The 23,848-nt window shown below is 43.7% G+C and overlaps 1 protein-coding gene across 1 annotated transcript in view; it reads left to right on the top strand.

Moving 5' to 3' along the window:
* Window positions 1-23,848, top strand: part of LOC121292385 (cholesterol 24-hydroxylase-like) — a 47,604-nt gene that overhangs the window by 6,919 nt on the left and 16,837 nt on the right. The window contains 8 exon segments of the mRNA XM_041214235.1: window positions 2,867-2,940; window positions 4,697-4,783; window positions 6,051-6,189; window positions 8,982-9,095; window positions 9,626-9,782; window positions 16,670-16,732; window positions 17,777-17,849; window positions 19,167-19,251. Coding sequence (XP_041070169.1) covers window positions 2,867-2,940; window positions 4,697-4,783; window positions 6,051-6,189; window positions 8,982-9,095; window positions 9,626-9,782; window positions 16,670-16,732; window positions 17,777-17,849; window positions 19,167-19,251 — 792 coding nt within the window.

Genomic DNA, 23,848 nt, shown 5'->3' with positions numbered 1-23,848 from the left:
GATTGTAAAACATAGATATATCTACAAAATTACTACTATAATAACTACAAAAATCCCCTAATTAATTCGACTCTCAGTTACACCCCTGTTAAGGCAACAGTAAATCTCAGATTTAAAGAGACACCTGACAAAGCACAACCTGGACAGTCACATTCAAAATGAGTTTCTTTCAGCTCTGGGTCCTTGCAGACAGACTTGAGGCTTAACAGGCTGGAGGCTTCTCACACTTGATGGATCTTAAAATGCCTCTGCCTTACCCACACTCTCCTTTCTGCTTTATGCATACCTTTCTCTTTGAATGTAAATTTTCCATTATATCACTCAGCTTTTAATTTTACCTCTGCTAACAATAACATCCTTTCATTCCACCAATTTTATTAGTAAGGTCAAAAAAATAAACACATTGCTTAGCATCTTCTAGCTAGGTGCAAGATTTCACCCATTCTTTTGAATGCTTTATTTAAAATTGCAAATTGCCCCCTTGATACCTATGTTTCTAAACTCCCCCATCTTTATCTAATTACCATTTCAAACCTACTTCTTTCTATACATCAAAGCCTCTAGACCAGCTGACTTTAATCCAATTAAGACACACGCACACATACACACAGACACCACTAAACTTTATTTTAAAAAAATAGTTTCCAATAACATTATAGACATTAATCTCTTCATGACAAATCGTTAGTGCTCTTCTGAACCCTCCTGTCCCCACAAGATCCCATCTCACAGTATCTTCCCATTGGCTGCATTTCTGCTATGTTAATATCATGATTTCTGTATCTTCAGCAGGAAAACTAATGCAGATTTAGACAATGAGAAGGGTGGTAATTTAAGGAGCTAAATAAGACTGCTACTCAAACTTGGTCTCCCAGGGACCTCAAAACTTTGTCACATCTCTGATAAAAGCAAAATACTGCAGATGCTGGAAATCTGAAACAAAAACAAAAATAGCTGGAATAACTCAGCAGGTCTGACGGCATCTGTGGAGAGGAAGACAGAGTTAACGTTTCGAGTCCGTATGACCCTGCTCTCATGCCCACGTGTCCGTCCTTGGCCTGCTGCATTGTTCCAGTGAAGCTCAACGCAAACTGGAGGAACAGCACCTCATCTTCCGACTAGGCAATTTACAGCCTTCCGGAATGAATACTGAGTTCAACAACTTCAGATCATGAACTCTCTCCTCCATCCCCACTCCCTTTCTGATCCCCTTTTTTAGTAATAATTATTATTTTTTTTTTATATATTTTTCTTTTCCCACCTATTTCTATTATTATTTTTATATTTATTTCCATCCGTTGTTTTATCTCCACCTTTTAACCTATTTTGATCCCTTCCCCCCAACTCCACCTCCACCAGGGCTATCTGTACCTTGCTCATCCTGCTTTCTACCCTCAATTTCCTCATTAGCATATTCCTTAGCTAATATCACCACCGTCAACACCCCTTTGTCCTTTTGTCTATGACATCTTTGGCAGTCTCTCCTTTGCTTCCAATTATCACTGGCCCTCTATCCAGCTCTACCTGTCCCACCCCCCCCTTAAACAGTATATATTTCGCCTCATTTCTATTTCTCTTCAGTTCTGTTGAAGAGTCATATGGACTCGAAACGTTAACTCTGTCTTCCTCTCCACAGACGTTGTCAGACCTGCTGAGCTTTTCCAGCTATTTTTGTTTTTGTTTTTGTCACATCTCTGCTCTCTAAGTGACCAAAGGAAAGAGGAGCAGGAGTAGGCCATACAGCCTCTCAAGCCTGCTTCACCATTCCACCAGATCATGGCTGATCTCATTTAAATGTATAAAATTCTTGAAAGGCTTGAAAGGATAGAAATTGAACAGCTGTTTCCTCCTGGCTGGAGAGACTAGAACTAGGAGTCAAAGTCTTAGGATTAGGAGTTGGCCATTTCGAACTGAGATGAGAATTTTGTCACTAAGAAAGTTGTGAATCTTTGGAATTCTCTACCCAAGAGAATTTTGGATGCTCAGTCATTGAGCATCAAGACTGAGACTGATAGATTTTTGAGCACAAAGGGTGTTAAGGGACATGGGGGTAGGGTGGGAAAGTGGAGGTGATGTAGAAGTTCATTTATGACCTTATTAAATGGTGAAGCAGGCTCAAAGAAATGTGTGGATTATTCCCGCCCCTGTTTCTTAAGTGGTGGTCCTCATAGTCGCATAGCTTACTGACAGTCTGTTCAGGCATGCACATGAAGGGTGGAAACTTGAACAGACTGATATGTTCATGCAACTGTACTCCAGCAAGAAGCAGCATTTCCTGGAGAGAAGGGGTGAAAAACTGCAGTGTAGAATGGTACTGCTACCTCACCCAAGTATCCTCATGTGTGAGTCTAGATTCTGATTGTTGAGAGGTTTAACAATTATGGGACCGTCACATCAAGGCTCAACCCTAGCCTCCGCACATGGACAGTCTTTTTTATTCATTTTACAGAAAGTGAGCTTCGCAGGCTGGGCCAGTGTTTATTGCCCATCCCCAATTGCCCTTGAGAAGGTGGTGGTGAGCTGCCTTCTTGAACCGCTGCAGTCCATGTGGTGTAGGCACACCCACAGTGCTGTCAGAGGGTCCCAGGACATTTTTCTGAACCCAGATCCTGAAGTTCCAACTCTGAGCCAGGCGAGTTGCGGACGTCCCTGGGCCAGATGCGGACGTCCCTGGGCCAGATGCGGAAAGGAAATAAGGTGGAAACATACTTGGCGCCTCAAACTGCCAGTTTGCAGTAAAGGGAGCATCAGCTGGCAGAAGGCTCTCACTTTCTCAACTATAGCAATGAGGAAGTTGGAGATGATGTATACCTGAAAAATGTATGTACTACCAACATATCACTGCTCAATATTTTTTTTGTTGCAGGAATTCTTAATGTCACCAAAATATCCTAAAGATCCTTACACATACGATCTCCTGTTCAACCTCTTTGGTAAAAGGTTTGTGGATCTGCACTCAACAGCCGTTTTAAAAAATTACATTCAAGGCCAATATCTGTTGCCTATCCCTAATAGCCCCTCAAAAAGGTGGTGATGAACTGCCTCTTGTACCACTTAAGTCCATATGGTGAACCCAGAGTGCTTTAGGGAGTTTGGGGATTTTGAAGGAACGACAATATATTTCCAAGACAGGATGAGGTGTGGCTTAAAGGGGAACTTGCAGGTGGTGATGTTCCCATGCACGTGTTGCCCTTGGTCTTCTAGGTAGCCAAGGTGCTGACAAAGGAGCTTTGGTGAGTTACTGCAGTGTATCTTGTGTGTGATACACACTGCTACCATAGTGCATTGGTGGTGAAGGGAGTGAATGTTTAAGGTTTGCCCTCATTTGTTCAATGTTTAATGCTTTGTCCTGGATTGTGTTGAGCTTCTTGATTGTTGTTGAGGTGGCAAGTGGATGTTCCACTGCACTCCTTAATTATGCCTTGAAGGTGATGAAAAGACTTTAGGGAGACTTTTCGCAGAATTCCCAACCTTTGACCTGCTCTTATAGCCACAGTATTTCTATGGTTGGTCCAGTTAGGTTTCTGGTTGTTGATGGTGGGGATTCAGCAATGTTAGTGCTGCTAAATGTCATGGGGAGATGGTCAGATACTCTCTTTTGGAGACGGTCATTGCCTGGCATTTCTGTGGCTTAAATATTATTTGCAATTTATCAGCCCAAGAATGGATGCTGTCCCTTGTTTCCCTGTACCCCACACTCCTCACTGTAACATTATGATATACCCTGTTGTTAATTGTTTATTAACTGGGTGCTTAATTGTTTTCAGTAGTTGGGTGTTAACTTTGTTCCTATACGCAGGAATAGAATGAAACTCTTTTTGGGCTTGGAAGTGTATGTTTATAATGTGTGTCTATGTAAGTAAAAGCTAATAAGTGTTTAAAGACTAGGCTATAGTTTTATCACTCACCACCTGGCTTTCTAGATAACTAAATCCTTCGCTAAAACACTCATACCACAGAATCACAAAATGGTTACAACACTGAAGGAGGCCATTTGGCTCATCATGTCTGTGCTGGCACTCCAAATGAGTAACTCTCCTGATGTCATTTTCCTGCCTTCTCCTCATAACCCTGCACATTCTTCCTTTTCAGTTAATAATTCAATTCTCTCTTGAATGCCTTGATTGAATCTGCCTCCACCACACTCTCAGGCAGCGCATTCCACTCACTGCATGAAAATGTTTTTCCTCATGTCTCCAATGCTTCTTTTGCCAATTACTTTAAACCTGCACCCTGTTCTCGATCCTTCCACTAATGGGAATAGTTTTTCCCTATCTACTCTTTCCAGACCCCTCATAATTTTGAATACCTCTATCAAATCTCTTAATCTTCTCTTCTCCAGTTGAGGCTGAACCAGCGTCTTATACAAGTTTAACAATACCTCCTTGGTCTTGTACTCTATGCCCCTATTAATAAAGCCTGGGATACTGTATGCTTTACTAACTGCTCTCTCAACCTGACCTGCCAACTTCAATGATTTATGCACCTATACACCCAGGTTCCTCTGCTCCTGCAACCCCTTTAGAATTGTACTCTCTATTTTGTATTGTCTCTCTGCATTCTTTCTACCAAAATGAATCACTTTACACATCTACCCCAAATATTGCGGGCTTGAAAGAGGTTCAACTTAATTTGTGCAATCCTTTACAAACGTAATTAGACCAGGCATTGGCTAACCTCATGGTGTTTATCACAGGTTTTTGGGGCACGGCCTGTTGACTGATACAGACCACCAACACTGGTACATGCAGCGCAGGGTGATGGACCCTTTCTTCAGCCACTCGTAACTATGTATTTATGTCTTTAAACTCCATGTTATTCTTAAAATAAAAGTAAAATATATTGCGGATGCTGGAAAACTGAAATAAAAACAGGAAGGGCTGGAAATACTCAGTAGGTTTGGCAGCATCTGTGCAAAAAGCAACAGAGTTAACATTTCAGGTTGAATATTACTCTTCTTCAGAATCCAGCTGTTCCGAAGAAGAGCAATATTTGACTCAGAATGTTAACTCTGTTTTTCTCTCTCCACAGATGCTGACAGATCTGCAGAGTATTTCCAGCACTTTCTGCTTTCATTTAAATGTTATTCTTCCTGCTTAAGTGCTGGTCAGTGTCAAAATCTAATGACTCCAATTCTTACACAAACAGGGATATCCATACTTCAGGACACATGCCTGTTATTTAGAGTGACAATTCCCTGCAGTACCAAATGGTAAATTTGAGATGGGATGTTAAATTCCCTGTACAGGTGGCATGATTCAAAAAACAGAAAGGAATTTTTCTAGCCGGAGTCAAAATAGGATTAATTAGATGAAAAACCCAAGGTGCGCCTAGTTCATCTTCTACCACCCTGGTAATTACCTGATATAACAGTAACGGAGCTGTTGACTAATCACAGCGATCAAGCTCTGTCGATGAATCTATAACGGAACCAGATACAAGGTGAGGAAACCTCAGTGGTTGGAGAGCTTTGGGAACCATAGGTCCAAAGTCACCTGTTTCCCTGAGCACGTTCCACTCACCACACATCATGTCTCAAATTACTCACAGACTGAACCTCAAAATGTTCTTTCTAAAAGAAATCTATCCAATTTACATTTGAATGAATCAATATTAACCACTCCCACCATCTCCCTCGGGAGCCTGTGCCATAGATTGACCACTCACTCATTGAAATATTGTTCCCTCAGCTTGGTTTTCAATTTCCCTCTTTAAGTGTTCTCTGGTTCTCCAGTTCTGGACAGGGTGAAACAATTGCTCTTGGTCAACATTATCCAGTCTCTTTAGAATCCTAAAAACAGCAGCAATCAGATCACCTCTTAACCTTCTCCATTCCAGTGGGAACGTTGGTCTCTCAACCAATACCACCAAAACAGATTAATTGATCATTGTTGTTTTTTGAGCTTTGCTGTTTATAAATCAGCTGCTGCATTTTGTGTTCATAACAGTGACTGCGCTTTTAAAGTAATCAATTACCTTGAAGCACATTGGGAGTAAAAGGCACAATATGCCACACCTTGCTTATCTCTGCGTCGTCGTTTGCCACGCAGGTACCTGGTGGGGTTAATGGATGCGTTTAATGAGAAGGCTGAGCATCTGATGGAGAAGCTGAGAGAGTTGTCTGATGGTGAAACTGCAGTGGGAATGCACAGTAAGCTGAACTGTGTGACACTTGAGGTTATCACAACGGTAAAAATTGATTTTACTTTCCTTCTCTTTTTCCTCCACTTTTTGCCCCTGGTTGTCTGACTCCTGCATTCCTGTGAAGCAACTTGGGAAGTTTTACGACATTAAAGATGCTATATAAATGCAAGTTGTTGTTCTTACTGGGTGGAGATCTACCCAACATCCAACTTGTTGGTGTCTCTGTACAATGGTCACCAGCGTAAACCCTATCTATTTCAAGACATACTGTGCACTATTTTTATTATTTTTTTTTATAAGACCTCTGGATGTGATGCTGCTGTGTGTGTGGCTTACTGACAGCATGCCAACACACTCTCTATCCCTCTCTAACCTATTTTGAAGTATCCATTAGTCTTTCTAGGGGATTCATTAATCTTTGTGTAACACAATCTTAATTATCCATCACTCTTTCACCCACTGATTGCACTTTGTAACCCACTTTTAACAATCCATTACCCTGTGTAACTCACAGACGCTTACCCATTGCTCTCTGTGTATATCCATTAGTCTCTGTGCAACTCAGACCTGTGGGCACAGGAGTTCACATTATCTGCACCCCTCTACATCCTGAGCTGTTTGTGAGATCAGTACATGATGAGTTAAAACAGCTTTCTGTTGAATATGGAAGGCTATGTGTATGTGGACCAGAGGCCCATGTACCTTCTTAAGATTAAGGGACTGATGGAACCTGTGAAATTCCCTTGTCCATGTCTCTTATGACCTTGAAATGTTGATCAGGTCACTTGTGTTTATAGTAATAAAATAATTGACCATATAACCATGGTAATAGAATGTTTAGAAGAGATTTGGGAAGAGTTAAATGCTATTTGCTGGCTCCACGTTGTTATTCTGATGTAACTTTTGTGTATGTTTGTTGTGCTATGATTTGGTGGGCAGTATCTGTGGAATGCAGAAATCAAAGGTAGAATTAGTTTGTAAGAGTTGTGAGTGTACCACATACTGGATTGTGGAGCGTTATAAACAGGCAATCATGCTGGAATCGTGGTGTAAGGTCTCATTAAAGACCTGATTTTTTTTATTATTTATTATGTGGGATGTGGGTGTGACTGGCCAGGACAGCATTTATTGCCCATCCCAAATTGCCCTCAAACTGAGTGACTTGCTAGGCTGTTTCAGAGGGTAGTTAATTGACAGCCATGTTGGTGTGGGTCTCGAGTCACATGTAGGCCAGACTGGGTAAGGATGGCAGATATCCTTTGATGAACCAGGTGGGTTTTCACATGGTCACCGTTACTGGTACCAACCCAGAGTTATTACTTTGTTGATTTTTTAAATTCTCCCAGATGCCATGATGGGATTTGAACTCATATCCTTGGAGGATTAGCCTTTGAATTACTTGTTCTGAAACATTTTCACCATGCTACTGTCCCAATTCTGCAACTGATGCATTTGTACCCTAGTGCTTAAAGTAATGAGATTGATAGAACAAGAAAGCAATCCAAATACTATCTATTTTATTAATCTCTGTATTTACTCTCAGCTATCAATCACACTTTGTAACTCACTGACAGTTACCCCTAACTCATTCCTAGGACTCTTCTTACATTTCCATATAACTCACTCAGGTTATCCATTGCTCTTTGTAGCAACTCACTCCCAGTGTTCATCACTAAAACTCATTTTTGCCCCGCAAGAATCTGCCATTTTCTGTAACTCACTGTGAGTGTCCTTTACTCTCTGTAACTTACACACCATTACTGTCATAGATGCTGCATTTAACCGGAAGCTAGGGAAGTAAGAGGGAGAAAGGAATAGAAGGATATGCTGATAGGGTGAGATGAAGTAGAGTGGAAGGAGATAAAAGCAAAAAACTGTGGATGCTGAAAATCTAGAACAAAAACAAAAATACCTGGAAAAACTCAGCAGGTCTGGCAGCATCTGCGGAGAGGGATACAGTTAACATTTTGAGTATGAATGACTCTTCATCAGAACTAAGGAAAAATAGAAAAGAGGTGAAATATAAGCTGGTTTGGGGGGTGGGGGGGTGGGGGGTGGGTTGGAGGGTTTGGGGGGTGGGGTGGTTTGAGGGGTAAGGTGGGGGAGGGGCGGGGAGGTGGGGGGGGTGGGACAGGTAGAACTGGATAGAGGGCCAGTAATAGGTGGAGATAACCAAAAGATGTCATAGACAAAAGGACAAATAGTGTTGGTGGTGGTGATATTAGGTAAGAAATGTGCTAATGGGGACATTGAGGGTAGGAAGCAGGACGAGCAAGTGACAGGTAGCTCTAGTGGGGGTGGGGTGGGGGGAAGGGATCAAAATAGGCTAAAAGGTAGAGATAAAACAATACATTTAAAAATAATAGAAATAGTTGGGAAAAGAAAAATATATATAAATTATTGGAAAAAGGGGGATCAGAAAGGGGGTGGGGATGGAGGAGAGAGTTCATGATCTAAAGTTGTTGAACTCAATATTCAGTCCGGAAGGCTGTAAAGTGCCTAGTCGGAAGATGAGGTGCTGTTCCTCCAGTTTGCGTTGGGCTTCACTGAAACATTGCAGCAGGCCAAGGATGGACATGTGGGCATGAGAGCAGGGTGGAGTGTTGAAATGGCAAGCGACAGAGAGGTCTGGGTCATGCTTGTGGACAGACCAAAGGTGTTCTGCAAAGCGGTCACCCAGTCTGGGGTTTGTGTGGAACATGAACACCAGAATATTTGTCCAAATGGCCTGTTTGTGTGACATTATTTTAGGTCTGTAAGTTACTCCCAGATACCTGTGTCTCTGTGGAACTCAGTCCCAGATATCCATTACTCTATGATCTCTGTTCTCCTTAAAGGTGGCCTTTGGGATGCAACTGAACTTATTGGATGGTACCGAGACTCCATTTCCACAGGCAATATCAATGATTCTGAAAGGGATGTCACAATATGTTCAGAAACCATATATGCAGGCAAGTGCTCAAAGTCCAAACTAAATTATCTTGTATTTATGTTTGAGTTACACGGTGGTACAACTCCACACAATGGGAGATCCTTGGCAATGGCTCCTAAGCAGTCAGCTGTGTCTCAGTGCGTGGCACTTTTGCCTCTCTGAGTCAGAAGGTGGGTACAAGCTCCATTCCAGAGATTTGAACTCATAATCCAGGCTGACACTCCAGTAGCATACCGAAGGATTGTTGCACTGTCAAAGGTGCCGTCTTTTGGATGAGATGCAAACCGATCAGAGCGGGGAGTTCTCGCTGGTGTCCTGGCAACCTTTATCCCTCAACTAAAATCTGAAAAAGCTGTTATTTATTTCATTGTTTGTTGGATCTTGCTATGCGCAGTTGTTACCCCCATTTCCCTCTTTGCACTATCCTTGCCCCCTTTAATCAGCTGCCTTTCCAGCTTTGTCCTTGTGTTGCTCCCTTTAATCACCAGCCCTGCCACTTCTGCCCCTTTGTTGTCAGTCTACCTAATCCAGTTCCTTCTGCATTCCCAGTACTTGCCTTGGCACTGGAAGTTTGTGAAGGAGGTGCAGGACTCTTTAGAGCTGCTGCATGCTACAGGGAAGCAGTGCATAGAGGAGAGGAAGAAAGCTGTAGCAAATGGAAAGGACGTGCCGAAAGACATCCTGACACACATCCTCAAAAGTGCAGGTGATACAATTCTCCATAAATTCTCAGTGAGGAAGCTTGCCCTCCGCGATTCTGGCTCTTCCACTTTTTGAAAAACTTATTATGCATCTTTTTCAAGATCAATGATTGCCTGCAGTTTTGACATCAGGCAGTCCCAGCCCAGGTACACCAGCCACTAGATACAGGGGATAAATGTAAGCCTTTACTGGGTGGGCATTAAGCACCATCTGGATAAAGCACAGAGATAAACACCTAGTAAGAATGTTCTCTTGAGGTCACATTGCAAGCAAGTCTTGGAGGATTTTCCAAAACATGATCGTAATATAAACCCATCTGGGTTACTAATATCCCTTAGGGAAGGAAATCTGCTGTCCTTACCTGGTCTGGCCTATATGTGACTCCAGACTCACAGCAATGTGGTGGACTCTTAAATGCCCCTCTGAACAAGGGCAGTTAGGGATGGGCAATAAATGCTGGCCCAGCCAGCGACACCCACATCCCATGAACGAATTTTAAAAAATCACCATTAAAAGAGTTATGGAAAAGGACAAGGAACAATCGAGTGTAAAATTACTTAGCTGGAGGAGGGCCAATGTTAGTGAGATGAAAAGGGATCTGTCCCATATAGACTGGAATCAAAAATTGATCTGCAAGATAACAACACAGTAGACAATTTCCCACAAAGGAGAATGGAAGGGCATCCAAAGATAGAACTCACAGAATCACACAGTGCAGAAGAGGCCCTTCGGCCCATCCAGTCTGCATCAACACATGAGAAACACCTGACCTACCTACCTAATCCCATTTACCAGCACTTGGCCCATAACCTTGAATGTTATGACGTGCCAAGTGCTCATCCAGGTACTTTTTAAAGGATGTGAGGCAACCCACCTCCACCACCCTCCCAGGCAGTGCATTCCAGACCCTCACCACCCTCTAGGTAAAAAGGTTTTTCCTCACATCCCCCCAAACCTCCTGCCCCTCACCTTGAACTTGGATCCCCTTGTGACTGACCCTTCAACTAAGGGGAACAGCTGCTCCCTCTCCACCCTGTCCAGGCCCCTCATAATCTTGTACACCTCGATCAGGTCATCCCTCAGTCTTCTCTGCTCCAATGAAAACAACCCAAGTCTATCCAACTCTCTTCATAACTTAAATGTTTCATCCCAGGCAACATCCTGGTGAATCTCCTCTGCACCCCCTCCAGTGCAATCACATCCTTCCTATAATGTGGCGACCAGAACTGCACACAGTACTCCAGCTGTGGCTTCACCAAGGTTCTATACAACTCCAACATGATCTCCCTACTTTTGTAATCTATGCCTCGATTGATAAAGGCAAGTGTCCCATATGCCTTTTTCACCACCCCACTAACATGCCCTTCCATTTTCAGAGATCTATGGGCACACACGCCAAGGTCCCTTTGTTCCTCAGAACTCCCTAGTGTCATGCCATTCATTGAATACTTCCTTATCAAATTACTCCTTCCAAAGTGTATCACCTCACACTTTTCAGGGTTAAATTCCATCTGCCACTTATCTGCCCATTTGACCATCCCGTCTATATCTTCCTGTAGCCTAAGACACTCAACCTCACTGTTAACCACCCGGCCAATCTTTGTGTCACCCACAAACTTACTAATCTTACCCCCCACATAGTGTTCTATGTTGTTTATATAAATGACAAATAATAGGGGCGCCAGCGCAGATCCCTGTGGTACGCCACTGGACACTGGCTTTCAGTCACTAAAGCAGCCTTCTGTCATCACCCTCTGTCTCCTACAACTAAACCAATTTTGAATCCCCAAATTACCCTGTATCCCATGTGCATTTGCCTTCTTTAGTCTCCCAACTCACCGCATGACTAAAGATGCCAAGATTAAAATAAGACAGAAAAAGGAGACTTATGGCAATTATAAGGTTGCTAATACCAAGCTGAAAATAAAATGTACTCAAAGTGGAGAAGACACCTAGTCCAGATAGTGTGCATCCTCGGTTACTGAGGGAAGTAAAGGTGGAAATTGTGGTGGCTCTGACTAAAAACTTCCATTCCTCCTTAGAAATGGGGGTGGTGCCAGTGGACTGGAGGATTACAAATGTTACACGGGGAGAAACACAGCAACTACAGACCACTCAGCCTAAAGTTGGTGTTGGGGAAACGTTTAGGGACAACAACCCAGGAAAAATTTTACTGGCATTTCAAAAACGAGAACACAGAAGTCAGAAATGTAAGGAACTATGAGAGGAATAGTAACAAATTTCAGGAGAATATAGGAGGCAGTAACATAATGGAAATGTCACTGGACTAGCAATCCAGAGACCCAGGCTAATGTTCTGGGGTCACAGGTTCAAATCCCACTATGGCAGCTGGTGGAATTTAAATTCAATTAATAAATCTGAAATTAAAAGCATGAAAATCATTGTTGATTGCTATAAAAACCCATCGTCCATACCTGGCCTGGCTTAGGTCCGACTCTGAACTGCCCTTTGAAATGGCCCAGCAAGCCACACAATTGTATCAAACCGCTACCAAATCTAAAAGGAATGCAACTGGTCGGACTGCCTGACATGGAACTAGGCACTGGAAATGACAAATCACACCCAGCGTGTCAACCCTGCACAGCTCTCCTTGCTAACATCTTGGGGCTTGTGCCAAAATTGGGAGAGCTGATCCAAAGATCAGGTCAAACATTCAGACATGGACAAGGAAACCTCATACTGATTACTACCATACCACCTACCGCCCCCACCCACCACCCCCAGCTGATGAATCAGTACTCCTCCACATTGAACACCACTTGGAAGAAGAATTGAGGGTGGCAAGTACTCTGATTCGATATACTCAATGTCCATCACCAAGAGTGGCTCGCTAGCACCACTGCTGACCAAGCTGTCCTATAGGACATAACTGCTAGACTGGATCTGCAGCAGGTGGAGGATGGAAAACCTACTTGACCTCACCAATCTACCAGTCGCAGATGCATCTGTCAATGACAGTATCGGTAGGAGTGACCACCGCACAGTCATTGTGGAGACAAAGCCCCAACTTCACATTGAGGATACTCTCCATCGTGTTGTGTGGCACTACCACTGTGCTAAATGGGATAGATCTCAAACAGATCTAGCAACTCAAGACTGGGCATTCATGCAGCATTGTGGGCCATCAGCAGCAGCAGCAACAGAATTATTCACCACAATCTGTAACTTCATTGCCCAGCATAACCCCCAGTCTAACTATTACTATTAACCCGGGGTTCATCCCTGGTTCAATGAAGAGTCCAGGAGCAACATCAGGCATACCTAAAATCGAGGTGTCAACCTGGCGAAGCTACAACAGAGGACTACTTGCTTGCCATACAAAGATAAAAATTAGGAGCAGGAGTAGGCCACTTGGCCCTTCAAGCCTGCTCAGCCATTCAATAAGATCATGGCTGATCTGAACTGCAACCTCCCATCTACCCCCGATAACTTTTCGCCCCCTTGTTTACCTAGAATCCGTCTACCTCTGCTTCTACTTCCCTTTGAGGAAGAGAGTTCTAAAGCCTCACTAGCCTCTGAAAGAAAACATTTCTTTTCATCTCTGTCTTAAATGGGCGACCCCTTATTTTTAAATAGTGACTCCTAGTTCTAGATTCTCCCACAAGAGGAAACATCCTCTCCACATCCACCCTGTAAAATCCCCTCAGGATCTTATATGTTTCAATCAATTCGCCTCTTACTCTTGTAAACTCCAGCGGATACAAGCCTAACCTGTTCAATCTTTCCTCATAAGACAACCCACCCATTCCTGGTATTAATTGACAAACCTTCTCTGAACTGCTTCCAATGCATTTACATCCTTCCTTAAATAAGCAGAACAGTACTGTACACAGTACTCCAGAAGTAGCCTCATTAGTGTCCTGAACAACTGAAGCATAACCTCCCTAATGTTATATTCAATTCCCCTTGCAATAAATGATAATGTTCTATTCAATTTCTTAATTACTTGCTGTACCTGCATACTAACCTTTTCTGATTTATGCACTAGGACACCCAGATCCCTCTGAATCTCAGAGCTCTGCATCCTCTCACCGTTTAGATAATATGCTTCTCTTTTATTCTTCCTGCCAAAATGGACAATTTCACATTTTCCCACATTATACTCCATTTTTCAGATCCTTGCCCACTGTCCCTTTGTAGTCCTTATGCCCTCTTCACAATTTACTTTCCTACCTGTCTTTGTATCATCAGCAAACTTAGCAACCGTTCCTTCGGCCCCTTCACCCAAGGCATATGTATAAATTGTAAAAAGTTGAGGCCCCAGCTCTGACCCTGGTGGCACACCACTCATTACATCCCTTCTACCAGAAAAGGACCCATTTATGGCTACCCTCTGTTTCCTGTTAGCCAGCCAATCTTTTGTCCATGCCAATATGTTAACCCCTTCACCATGAGCATTTATTTTCCATAATAACCTTTCATGTGGCACCTTATCAAATGCCTTCTGGAAATCTACATCCACTGGTTACCCTTTATCCATAGCACATGTGTCTTCTTCAAAGAACTTCAATAACTTGGTTAACCATGATTTCCCTTTCACAAAACCATGTTGACACTGCCTGTTTGCCTTGAATTTTTCTAAGCATCCTGTTATAACATCTTTAATAATAGCTTCCAACATTTTCCCTATAGCAGAAGCAGTATGCAATGGTCAGAGCTAAGCAATCCCACAACCAACAGACCAGATCTAAGCTCCATAGTCCTGGCACATTCAGTCATGAATGGTGGTGGACAATTAAACAACTATCAGAAGGAGGAGGCTCCACAAATATCCCCATCCTCAATGATAGGGGAGCCCAGCACATCAGTGCAAATTACAAGGCTGAAGCATTTGCAACCACCTTCAGCCAGAAATGCCGAGTGGATGATTCATCTCGGCTGCCTCCTGAGGTTCCCAGCATCACAGATGCCAGTCTTCAGCCAATTTGATTCACTCCATGTGATATCAAGAAACGGCTGAAGGTACTGGATACAGCAAAAGCTATGGGCCCTGACAGTATTCTGGCAATAGTACTGAAGAATTGTGCTCCAGAACTAGCAGCGCTCCTAGCCAAGCTGTTCTAGTACAGCTACAATACTGGCATCTACCCAGCAATGTGAGTATCTGCCCAGGTCGGTCCTGTCCACAAAAAGCAGGGTAAATCCAACCTGGCCAATTACTGCCTTATCAGTCTACTCTCAATCATCAGTAAAGTGATGGAAAGTGTGGTCGATGTGCTATGAAACGGCACTTACTCAGCAATAACCTGCTCACTGGGTTTGGGTTCCACCAGTGTCACCCAGCTTATGACTTCATTACAGCCTTGGCTCAAACATAGCCAAAAGAACTGAATTCCAGAGATGAGGTGAGAGCAACTGCCTTTGATTGACATCAAGGCGGCATTTGACAGAGTGTGGCATCAAGGAGCTCTGGGAAAACTGAAGTCAATGGGAATCAGAGGTAATACTCTTCACTGGTTGGAGTCAAAGGAAGATGTTTGTGGTTGTTGGATGTCAATCATCTCAGGTTCAGGCCATCGCTGCAGAAGTTCCACAGGGTAGTATCCTAGGCCCAACCATCTTCAGCTGCTTCATCAGTCATAAGATCAGAAGTAGGGATGTTCGCTGATGATTGTATAATGTTCAGCACCATTTGTAACTCCTCAGATACTGAAACAGTCCATGCCTAAATGCAACAAGACCTGGACAATATTCAGGCTTGGTCTGATAAGTGGCAATAAACATTTGCACCACACAAGTGCCAGGCAATGACCATTTCGAACAAGAGAGAATCTATCCATCTTCCCTTGATATTTAATGGCACTACCATCGCTGAATCCTTCATTATCAACATCCTGGGGGGTTGCCATTGACCAGAAACTAAACTGGACTAACCATAAAAGTACAATGGCTACAAGAGCAGGTCAGAGGCTGGGAATTCTGTGGAGAACAACTCACCTTCTGACTCCCCAATTCCTGTCCTCCGTCCACAAGGCACAAGTCAGGAATTTGATAGAATACTCTCCACCTGCCTGACTGAATTACAACTCCAACAATACTCAAGAAGTTCAACACCATCCAGGACAAGGGCAGCAGATACATGGGAACACCACCATCTGCAAATCTTCCTCCAAGCCACTCACCATCCTGACTTGGAACTATATCGCCATTCCTTCACTGTCGCTGGGTCAAAACCCTGGAACTCCCTCCCTAACAGCACTGTGAGTGTACCTACACCACATGGACTGCAGCGGTTCAAAAAGATCTGCAGTGGATCTTATTTATATAGATTTTTAAAAAGTGACAAAATACTACATAAAAGGCTGATTAACAAATTTGAATCTCATCGAATAGAAGGATCGGTACCAGCTTAGGTGAAAAAAAAGTGCCCTAAGGGCAGAAAACAGCAAGTCGTAAATAAAAGCATAATACTGCGGATGCTGGAGATCTGAAATAAAAACAGAAAATGCTGGAAAAACTCAGCAGGTCTGGAACATCTGTAGAGAGAGAAACAGAGTGAATGTTTCAGGTCCAATATGACTTCTTCAGAACCCAGAAACTCTGTTTTTCTCTCTCCACAGCTGTTGCCAGACTTGCAGCATTGTTGTAAATGATTGTTTTTCAGCCTGGAGGATGCTAGACAGTGGTGTTCTTCAGGAATCAGTGCGGGGACCACTGTTGTTATAAATATATAGTATACATATATATATATACTGAACTACAGAGTAAATTTTCAAAACTTGCCCTTGATATCAAACACGGAAGTGTGGGAAACAAAGGCCTAGCCCTGTGCTCAGTTGGACCACACTGGTCCTCACCCACCCGGAGTCAAGGGCAGCGACGTTACAAGCATTTTAATCTCTCATACCCCATTGTGATCTTCTCTTGCAGAAAAAGAAGGGGAATACGACGATAGCCTGATGCTGGACAACTTCATCACTTTTTTCATCGCAGGTGAGTCAGAATACTCTCTACCTCTCCCTGTCATCAGATTTCCTGCACCAACTGCAAACTGTGTCACCGCACAGAGCTGGTCTAACAAGGAGGTTCAAAAGTAACAAACACTGCACTTATAAAACTGGTCCATCAGCCTCTGTTAGGAGAAAATATAGATCAACACTTCGGGTTAATTCCCAATGACAAACAGTTATTTTTGATGTAGCAGAGCCGGAGGTAATTCAGTCCATCGTGCCTGTACAGCTCTTTGAAATAGCTATCCGATTAATCCCACTCCCCTGCCCTTTCCCCATAGCCTGTAAGTTTCTCCTTTTCAAGTACATGTACAGTTTGTCTTTTGAAAGTTACTATTAAATCTGCTTCCACTGCCCTTTCACACACACATTCCAGATCACAACAATTTGCTGCATCAAAAAAATTCTTCTCATGTCCCCTTTGATTCATAAGGACATAGAACATAAGAAATAGGAGCAGGAGGAGGCCATTCGGCCCCTTAAGCCTGTTCCTCCATTCAATAAGATCGTGGCTGTTCTGATCATGGCCTCAACTCCATTTTCCTGCCTGTCCCCTCCATAACCCTTGACTCACTTGTAGATCAAAAATCGATCTAACTCAGCCTTGAATACATTCAATGACTCAGCCTTCACTGCTCTCTGGGAAAGAGAATTCCTAATATAACAACCCTCTGACCCAGCCAACCTGATTCTTTGCCAATTATCTTACATTTGTCTTCTCTGGTTACCAACCGTCCTGCCAGTGGAAATAGGTTTTCCTTGTTTACTCTATCAAATCCTTTCATGATTTTGAAGACTCCTGTTAAATTTCACATTAGCCGTCACTTCCCTAAGGAGAACAGCCCCAGCTTCTCCAGTCTCTCTACATATCTGAAGTCCCTCATCACTGGTACCATTCTCAGAAATCCTTTCTGCACCTTCACGAAAGCCTTCACATCCTTCCTTAAGTATGGTGCCCAGCGTTGGACACAACGCTCCAGCTGGAGCCTAACTCATGTTTTGCTGTTTTGTTTGTTTTGTTCCTCAGGGCAAGAGACAACAGCCAATCTGATCTCATTCACCATCATGGAGTTGACACGGCAACCTGAAATAACAGCAAAGTAAGGAGATCGGGGCTGTGACTGGGGAGAATGGGGCAGAGATCGGGAAGGTCCTGGCACTCCGGAGGAAGAAAGATCTGAAAATATGGGAGGGAGGGGAATCAGGAACATGGATGGAGAGGGACTGGGAGGCTATGTTGCAGACCAGACTCGAGAATCGGAGCAGAAGTAATGCCGGGGCTGGAAGCAAAGGAAGACCAGGGATCAGAGAGGGAGCAGAGCCAATGATCAAGGATCATGGGGTCTGGGAGGAAGTGAGGCTCAAGTGAAACAACCAGCTACAGAGCAGAACAAAGCAAGAGAATGAGATCACAACCCTGATACAGGAGTGGGTGAACTCCCACTGAACATAGGAGAGTTAACCCATCTGGTTCCAGTAGATAGATGGCAATGCTGTTCATCACACATGTCCTATCTATGAAGAATTAGCAATGGGATCCTGAGCTTTGTGGATTTAGAAATTGAGGGGTGTTAGGAGCAAAGAGCCAGAGTAACCACTCAGTGCATCAAGCTTGCTCCATCATGATAGCTCCAGGTGTCAGTCATGGCTCAGCAGGTAGCATTCTTGTCTCTGAGGCTGTGTGTCCAAGTCCCACTCCAGAGACTTGAGCCTATAACCCAGGCTGACACTCCAGAATAGTACTGAGGGAGCGCTACACTGTCAGAGGTGCTGTCTTTAATTGAGATGTTAAACCCTGGCCCTTTCAGGTGGATCTAAGAGATCCTACAGCTACTATTTCGAAGAAGAGCTGGGGAATACTCCCTGGTGTCTTGGCTACTATTTATCCCTAATCAACATCTCTAAAAACAGATTATCTGGTCACTATCTCATTGCTATTTCTGGGAGCTTGCTGTGTGCAAATTGGTTGCTGCAGTTTCTACATTACAACAGTGACTATGCTTCAGAAGTAATTAATTGGGGAGTTCTGGAGTTGTGTACATTCTTTGTATCTTTCATCCCAGTTCCTTGCCTTTTCCCCATAGCCACATTACCCTCACTTCGCAAACAAGCCTCCATTTGCCTCACTGACTCTCTGTCTCTAATCTCTTGCAGCAATACGTGCCACATTCTCACAACTCACTGTGTGAAGAAACTTTTAGGTTTGCTTTAACTGATTTAGCTCCAGATCTCTGCTTCAGTTTCCTTGCTTTTGATCTCCTGCTAGAGGCAAGAGTCATCCTGTATACCCTGTCAATCTTCCTCATTATATTCAACATGTCCAGATCACTCCTCATCTCCAGGGAATATAATAATGTTTACCAGCTCAAGCACTCCTGTGTTCCTAGATAGTGTGATCTCTCTTTCCACTCCTTCAGGCTACAAGCAGAAGTGGATGAAGTTGTTGGTATGAAGCGAGATGTTACTGCTGAAGACATTGGCAAATTGCAGTACCTAAATCAGGTATAGTTTCTGCTATGCAATTCATTTAGATCATGGCTAATCTGTACCTCAACTGTATTCACCCACCTTTGCCTTATATCCCTCGATATCCTTACCCAACAAGAATCTATTGATCTCAGTTTTGAAAGGCCCATTTGACCCCCAGCATCCACAGCCTTTTGAAGAATTCCAGGTTTCCAATATTCTTTGTGTGAAGAATTGCTTCCTATCATCATCCCTGAATGGTCCATATTTGATGTTTAGGTTATATCTTCTTGTTCTGGATTCCTCCACAGAGGAAATAGTTTCTCCGTACTTACATTACCAAATCCCTTTAACATTTTCAAGATCTTGAATAGATTATCCCTCAACCTTCTAAACTCAAGGAAATAAAACCTATCTTCATAATTTAACCCACTAAGCCCTGTTATCTTAATGATGAATATGTGTTGCATCCCCTCCAAGGCCAATATATCCTTCCAGAGGTGTGGTTCCCAAAACTCCAGAGGGTGCCTGAATAAGGCTCGGTACATCCGGAGCATCGCTTTCTTTTAAACATAAAAACATAAGAAATAGGAGTAGGAGTAGGCCATTCAGCCCCTCAAGCCTGCCCTGCCATTCAATACGATCGTGGCTGATCTGCCCCGGGCCTCAACTCTTTCGTGCCAGCTCCTCATAGCCCTCAACTCCCTGAAATTTTAAAAATCTATCTACCTCCTCCATAAATACTTTCAGTGATCTTGCCTCCACAACTCTCTGAGGTAGAGAATTCCAGACATTCACTACCCTCTGAGAGGAGAAATTCCATTGCGTCTTTGTTTTAAAAGAGTGTCCCCTTATTCTGTAACTATGGGCAGGATCTTCCTGTTGGCGAGCGGGGGCGGAGGTGGGGGTGGGGGTGGGGGTGGGGGTGGGGCCCGCTCGCCAACAGGTTAAAGGACGCGGGTTGATGTCGGGCGGAACTCCTGACATCATCCTGTGTCATTTCCAGTTTCAGGTCAGTGGGGGTGCAGCCGAGTCAGCTGTGCGCCCGCTGACCTGTCAACAACCTATTGAGGCCATTAAAAACCAATTTAGATAATCAGTGGAACCGCCCATCCAACCTTAAGGTTGGCGGGCAGGCTAGGAGTCCTGGTGGGCATTGGAAAAAGCCTGAAACCTCATCCACGGGCAGAATGAGGCTTCATGAGCGATTTATAATCTGCACATTGAGTTTCAATAAAAGTTATGGCCGTGTCCCAACTTGTGTGACATTGTCACATGAGGGGACATGGAATGGAAACGTTAGGATGGTTTTTATTAAAAATTTAAAGTCCAAAGCCATCTCCCTGAGGCAGCACTGAGAGAATCCCACCCCCCCCCCGCTCCTTATGTCCTCATCACAATGTGCCCTCCCACCTATTTTTGTATCATCGGCAAATTTGGATACATTACACTCTGCCCCTCCTCCAAGTCATTAATATAGATAGTAAATAATTGAGGCCAAGGATTTATGCCTTAAGCCTATGAGTTCACTAGTTAAGTAAACTCATATTGCACACCTTCATATACATTTGTTAGTTGATGCTCGCTATCAATAACGGAGAGAGACCGACATAAGAACAAACTGTGATTGTTTAGTGCAACAGAGGACAGAGCACTAAATCCTTGCATGCTCCCACAACCACCTCCAGCTCTAGACTGAGTTAACCAGTAGCCCGCGCTATACATTGATTGGTCAGTACTGTCACATGGTTAGTCCACTTGCATTCCCTTAAAGGTACTTTACCATATCCCTCCCCCTTTACTTAAAAAATACAGTTGACAAACTTAATAACATGTGAACTATTTACACTAATAACTATTTACAAATCAAGTCTCTCAGGAGGCTTTCTTTGACGTTTTGAGCATCGCAGTTCAACAACCTTGGCTGGTTTTTCCGAGACCTCCTTTTCAGGGGACAGTTGTCCACTAGATTCCTCGGTGGATGGTTTCACAATCTACAGGTTACAGTCAAATTCACTCCTGCCGCCACTCCCCTCCAAGCTGAAACAGATAAAGGGCGACAAGCACAAAGCAACACAGAGAGATAAATAATTTTTTGTTTCTCTTTTCGGGGATTGTCAATAATTCCTCTTTTTCTTCCTGCGTGTCCTTTCCTTGGTGGCACAGATCCATATCTCGGCTTGCTCTAATTTCGCTATTGGCTGAACTAGACTCAGGCACGAGCTGAACTTGAGTGAGCTCAATAGTTGGGTTTTACGACAGCTGTCCAGCGAGCTCAGAGCTTTCTAGTTTTAAAACTTTACACAGCTGCTGCTTCCTCTCTTTCAATTTTTTTCCTATTCCCATTAATAGTTTCCTGGAGAATCTCACATCGTTGCCCCTTCTCAGTTAATTCATTTCTTAACTTGGCCAGAGACAGGTTTAACTCTTCCTTTTCTTCTTCATATCTTTTCAATGGCACAAATTGGGAGCTGATTGAATTTTGTAGCGCACAAAAATCCTTTAATAGGTTTTTCTTTCTGAAGAAAGCTGACTTCAGCTTGAACTCTGTCCCGGTGTAACATTTCTATGGGCTTCTCCCGTTAAGTCTTCGCACACTCATTTTTTTCTGCAGTAACGCTTCTGGTTTCCAAATGGGAACTTAACGGGCCCTCACGGTTTATCTCTACCAGCCAGTTCCTTCCAAGGAGACTCGGTCCCCTGCCTGACATTACAAATTGGGGTAATTTTGCAGAATGTTCCTCACACTGCACCTTGACTTGACATATCCCTTTCGGTCTTATTTCTTCACCCGTGTATGTTCTCAGTTTAGTGTCCAAAGCTTCCAATCTTAAAGGATGGGTTCCTTTAATCAAGTTTCTGAATGTCTGTTCTCCAGTGACAGACATCAGCACTCCAGTCTCAACTTCCATGTTTACGGATTGTCCATTGACTATAATGACTATTTGGATTGGCTTGGTTCTACCCAGTTTCAGGCTATATAATGAATGGATGTCTGAGTCTATTTCTTCTGGTTCTTACATGAGATATATTTCACAATTACTCCCTTTGTCTTTAAAATGCTGTCTCAGCCTGTCTCTGCAGTGCCTCTTTACATGACCATAGCGATGGCAGAAAAAGCATTCAACTTTCCACCCACGGTGGTTGACATGGCCCTCAACCGTGTCCAGCCCATCTCCCGCGCATCCGCCCTCACACCTTCCTCTCCCTCCCAGAAACATGATAGGGCCCTCCTTGTCCTCACTTATCACCCCACCAGCCTCCGCATTCAAAGGATCATCCTCCGCCATTTCCGCCAACTCCAGCATGATGCCACCACCAAACACATCTTCCCTTCAACCCCCCGGCAGCATTCCGTAGGGATCGTTCCCTCCGGGACACCCTGGTCCACTCCTCCATCACCCCCTACACTTCAACCCCCTCCCACGGCACCTTCCCATGCAACTGCAGAAGGTGCAACATCTGCCCCTTTACTTCCCCTCACCTCACCGTCCAAAGGCCCAAACACTCCTTTCAAGTGAAGCAGCATTTCACTTGCACTTCCCTCAATTTAGTCTACTGCATTCACTGCTCCCAATGCAGCTTCCTCTACATTGAAGAGACCAAACACAGACTGGGTGCCCGCTTTGCAGAACACCTTCGATTTGTCTGCAAGCATTACCCAGACCTCCCTGTCGCTTGCCATTTTAACACTCCATCCTGCTCTCATGCCCACATGTCCGTCCTTGGCCTGCTGTATTGTTCCAGTGAAGCTCAACGCAAACTGCAGGAACAGCACCTCATCTTCCGACTAGGCACTTTACAGCCTTCCGGACTGAATATTGAATTCAACAATTTTAGATCATGAACTCTCTCCTCCATCCCCACCCCCTTTCCGATCCCCACCCTTTTTTTCCAATTATTTATATAGATTTTTCTTTTCCCACCTATTTCCATTATTTTTAAATGTATTTCCATCTATTGTTTTATCTCTACCTTTTAGCCTATTTCGATCCCTTCACCCCCACCCCACCCCCACTAGGTCTACCTGTACCTTGCTCGTCCTGCTTTCTACTCTTAATTAGCACATTCCCTAGATAATATCACCAACTTCAACACCTCTTTGTCCTTTTGTCTATGACATCTTTTGGTTTTCTCCACCTATCACTGGCCCTCTATCCAGCTCTACTTGTCCCATCCCCCCTTAAACCAGCTTATATTTCACCTCTCTTCTATTTTTACTTAGTTCTGTTGAAGGGTCATACGGACTTGAAATGTTAACTGTGTTCCTCTCTGCAGATGCTGCCAGACCTGCTGACTTTTTCCAGGTATTTTTGTTTTTGTAAAGCATTCAACTTGTTTGTTGTTGATCACCCACTGGATGCCTAGATACATTTCTCTCATTCATTTTGTGGGTTTTCACTGTAATGCTGCTGCTTATTACTGATCTGTACATAGGGGGCGTTTCCCACCTTTCTCTGGGGTCCGATGTTTTTGTGCCTCTTGTTGCCAGCCTGTCCTGCCCTACCAGATGGATGGTGCCGTTTTGTGCATCTCTTATAGCCTCTGAATTTCTAACAGCACTCTCCGTGGCTGTGGTTAATTCTAATGCCTTATTGAAGTCTAGATTAACTTCGGCTAGCAAACACCTTTG

The sequence above is a fragment of the Carcharodon carcharias genome, chromosome 20 (assembly GCF_017639515.1).
Source record: "Carcharodon carcharias isolate sCarCar2 chromosome 20, sCarCar2.pri, whole genome shotgun sequence".
Lineage (NCBI taxonomy): Eukaryota > Metazoa > Chordata > Chondrichthyes > Lamniformes > Lamnidae > Carcharodon > Carcharodon carcharias.
Note: the sequence above shows the minus strand (reverse complement) of the source record. Positions and strands in the feature narration are given on the sequence as shown.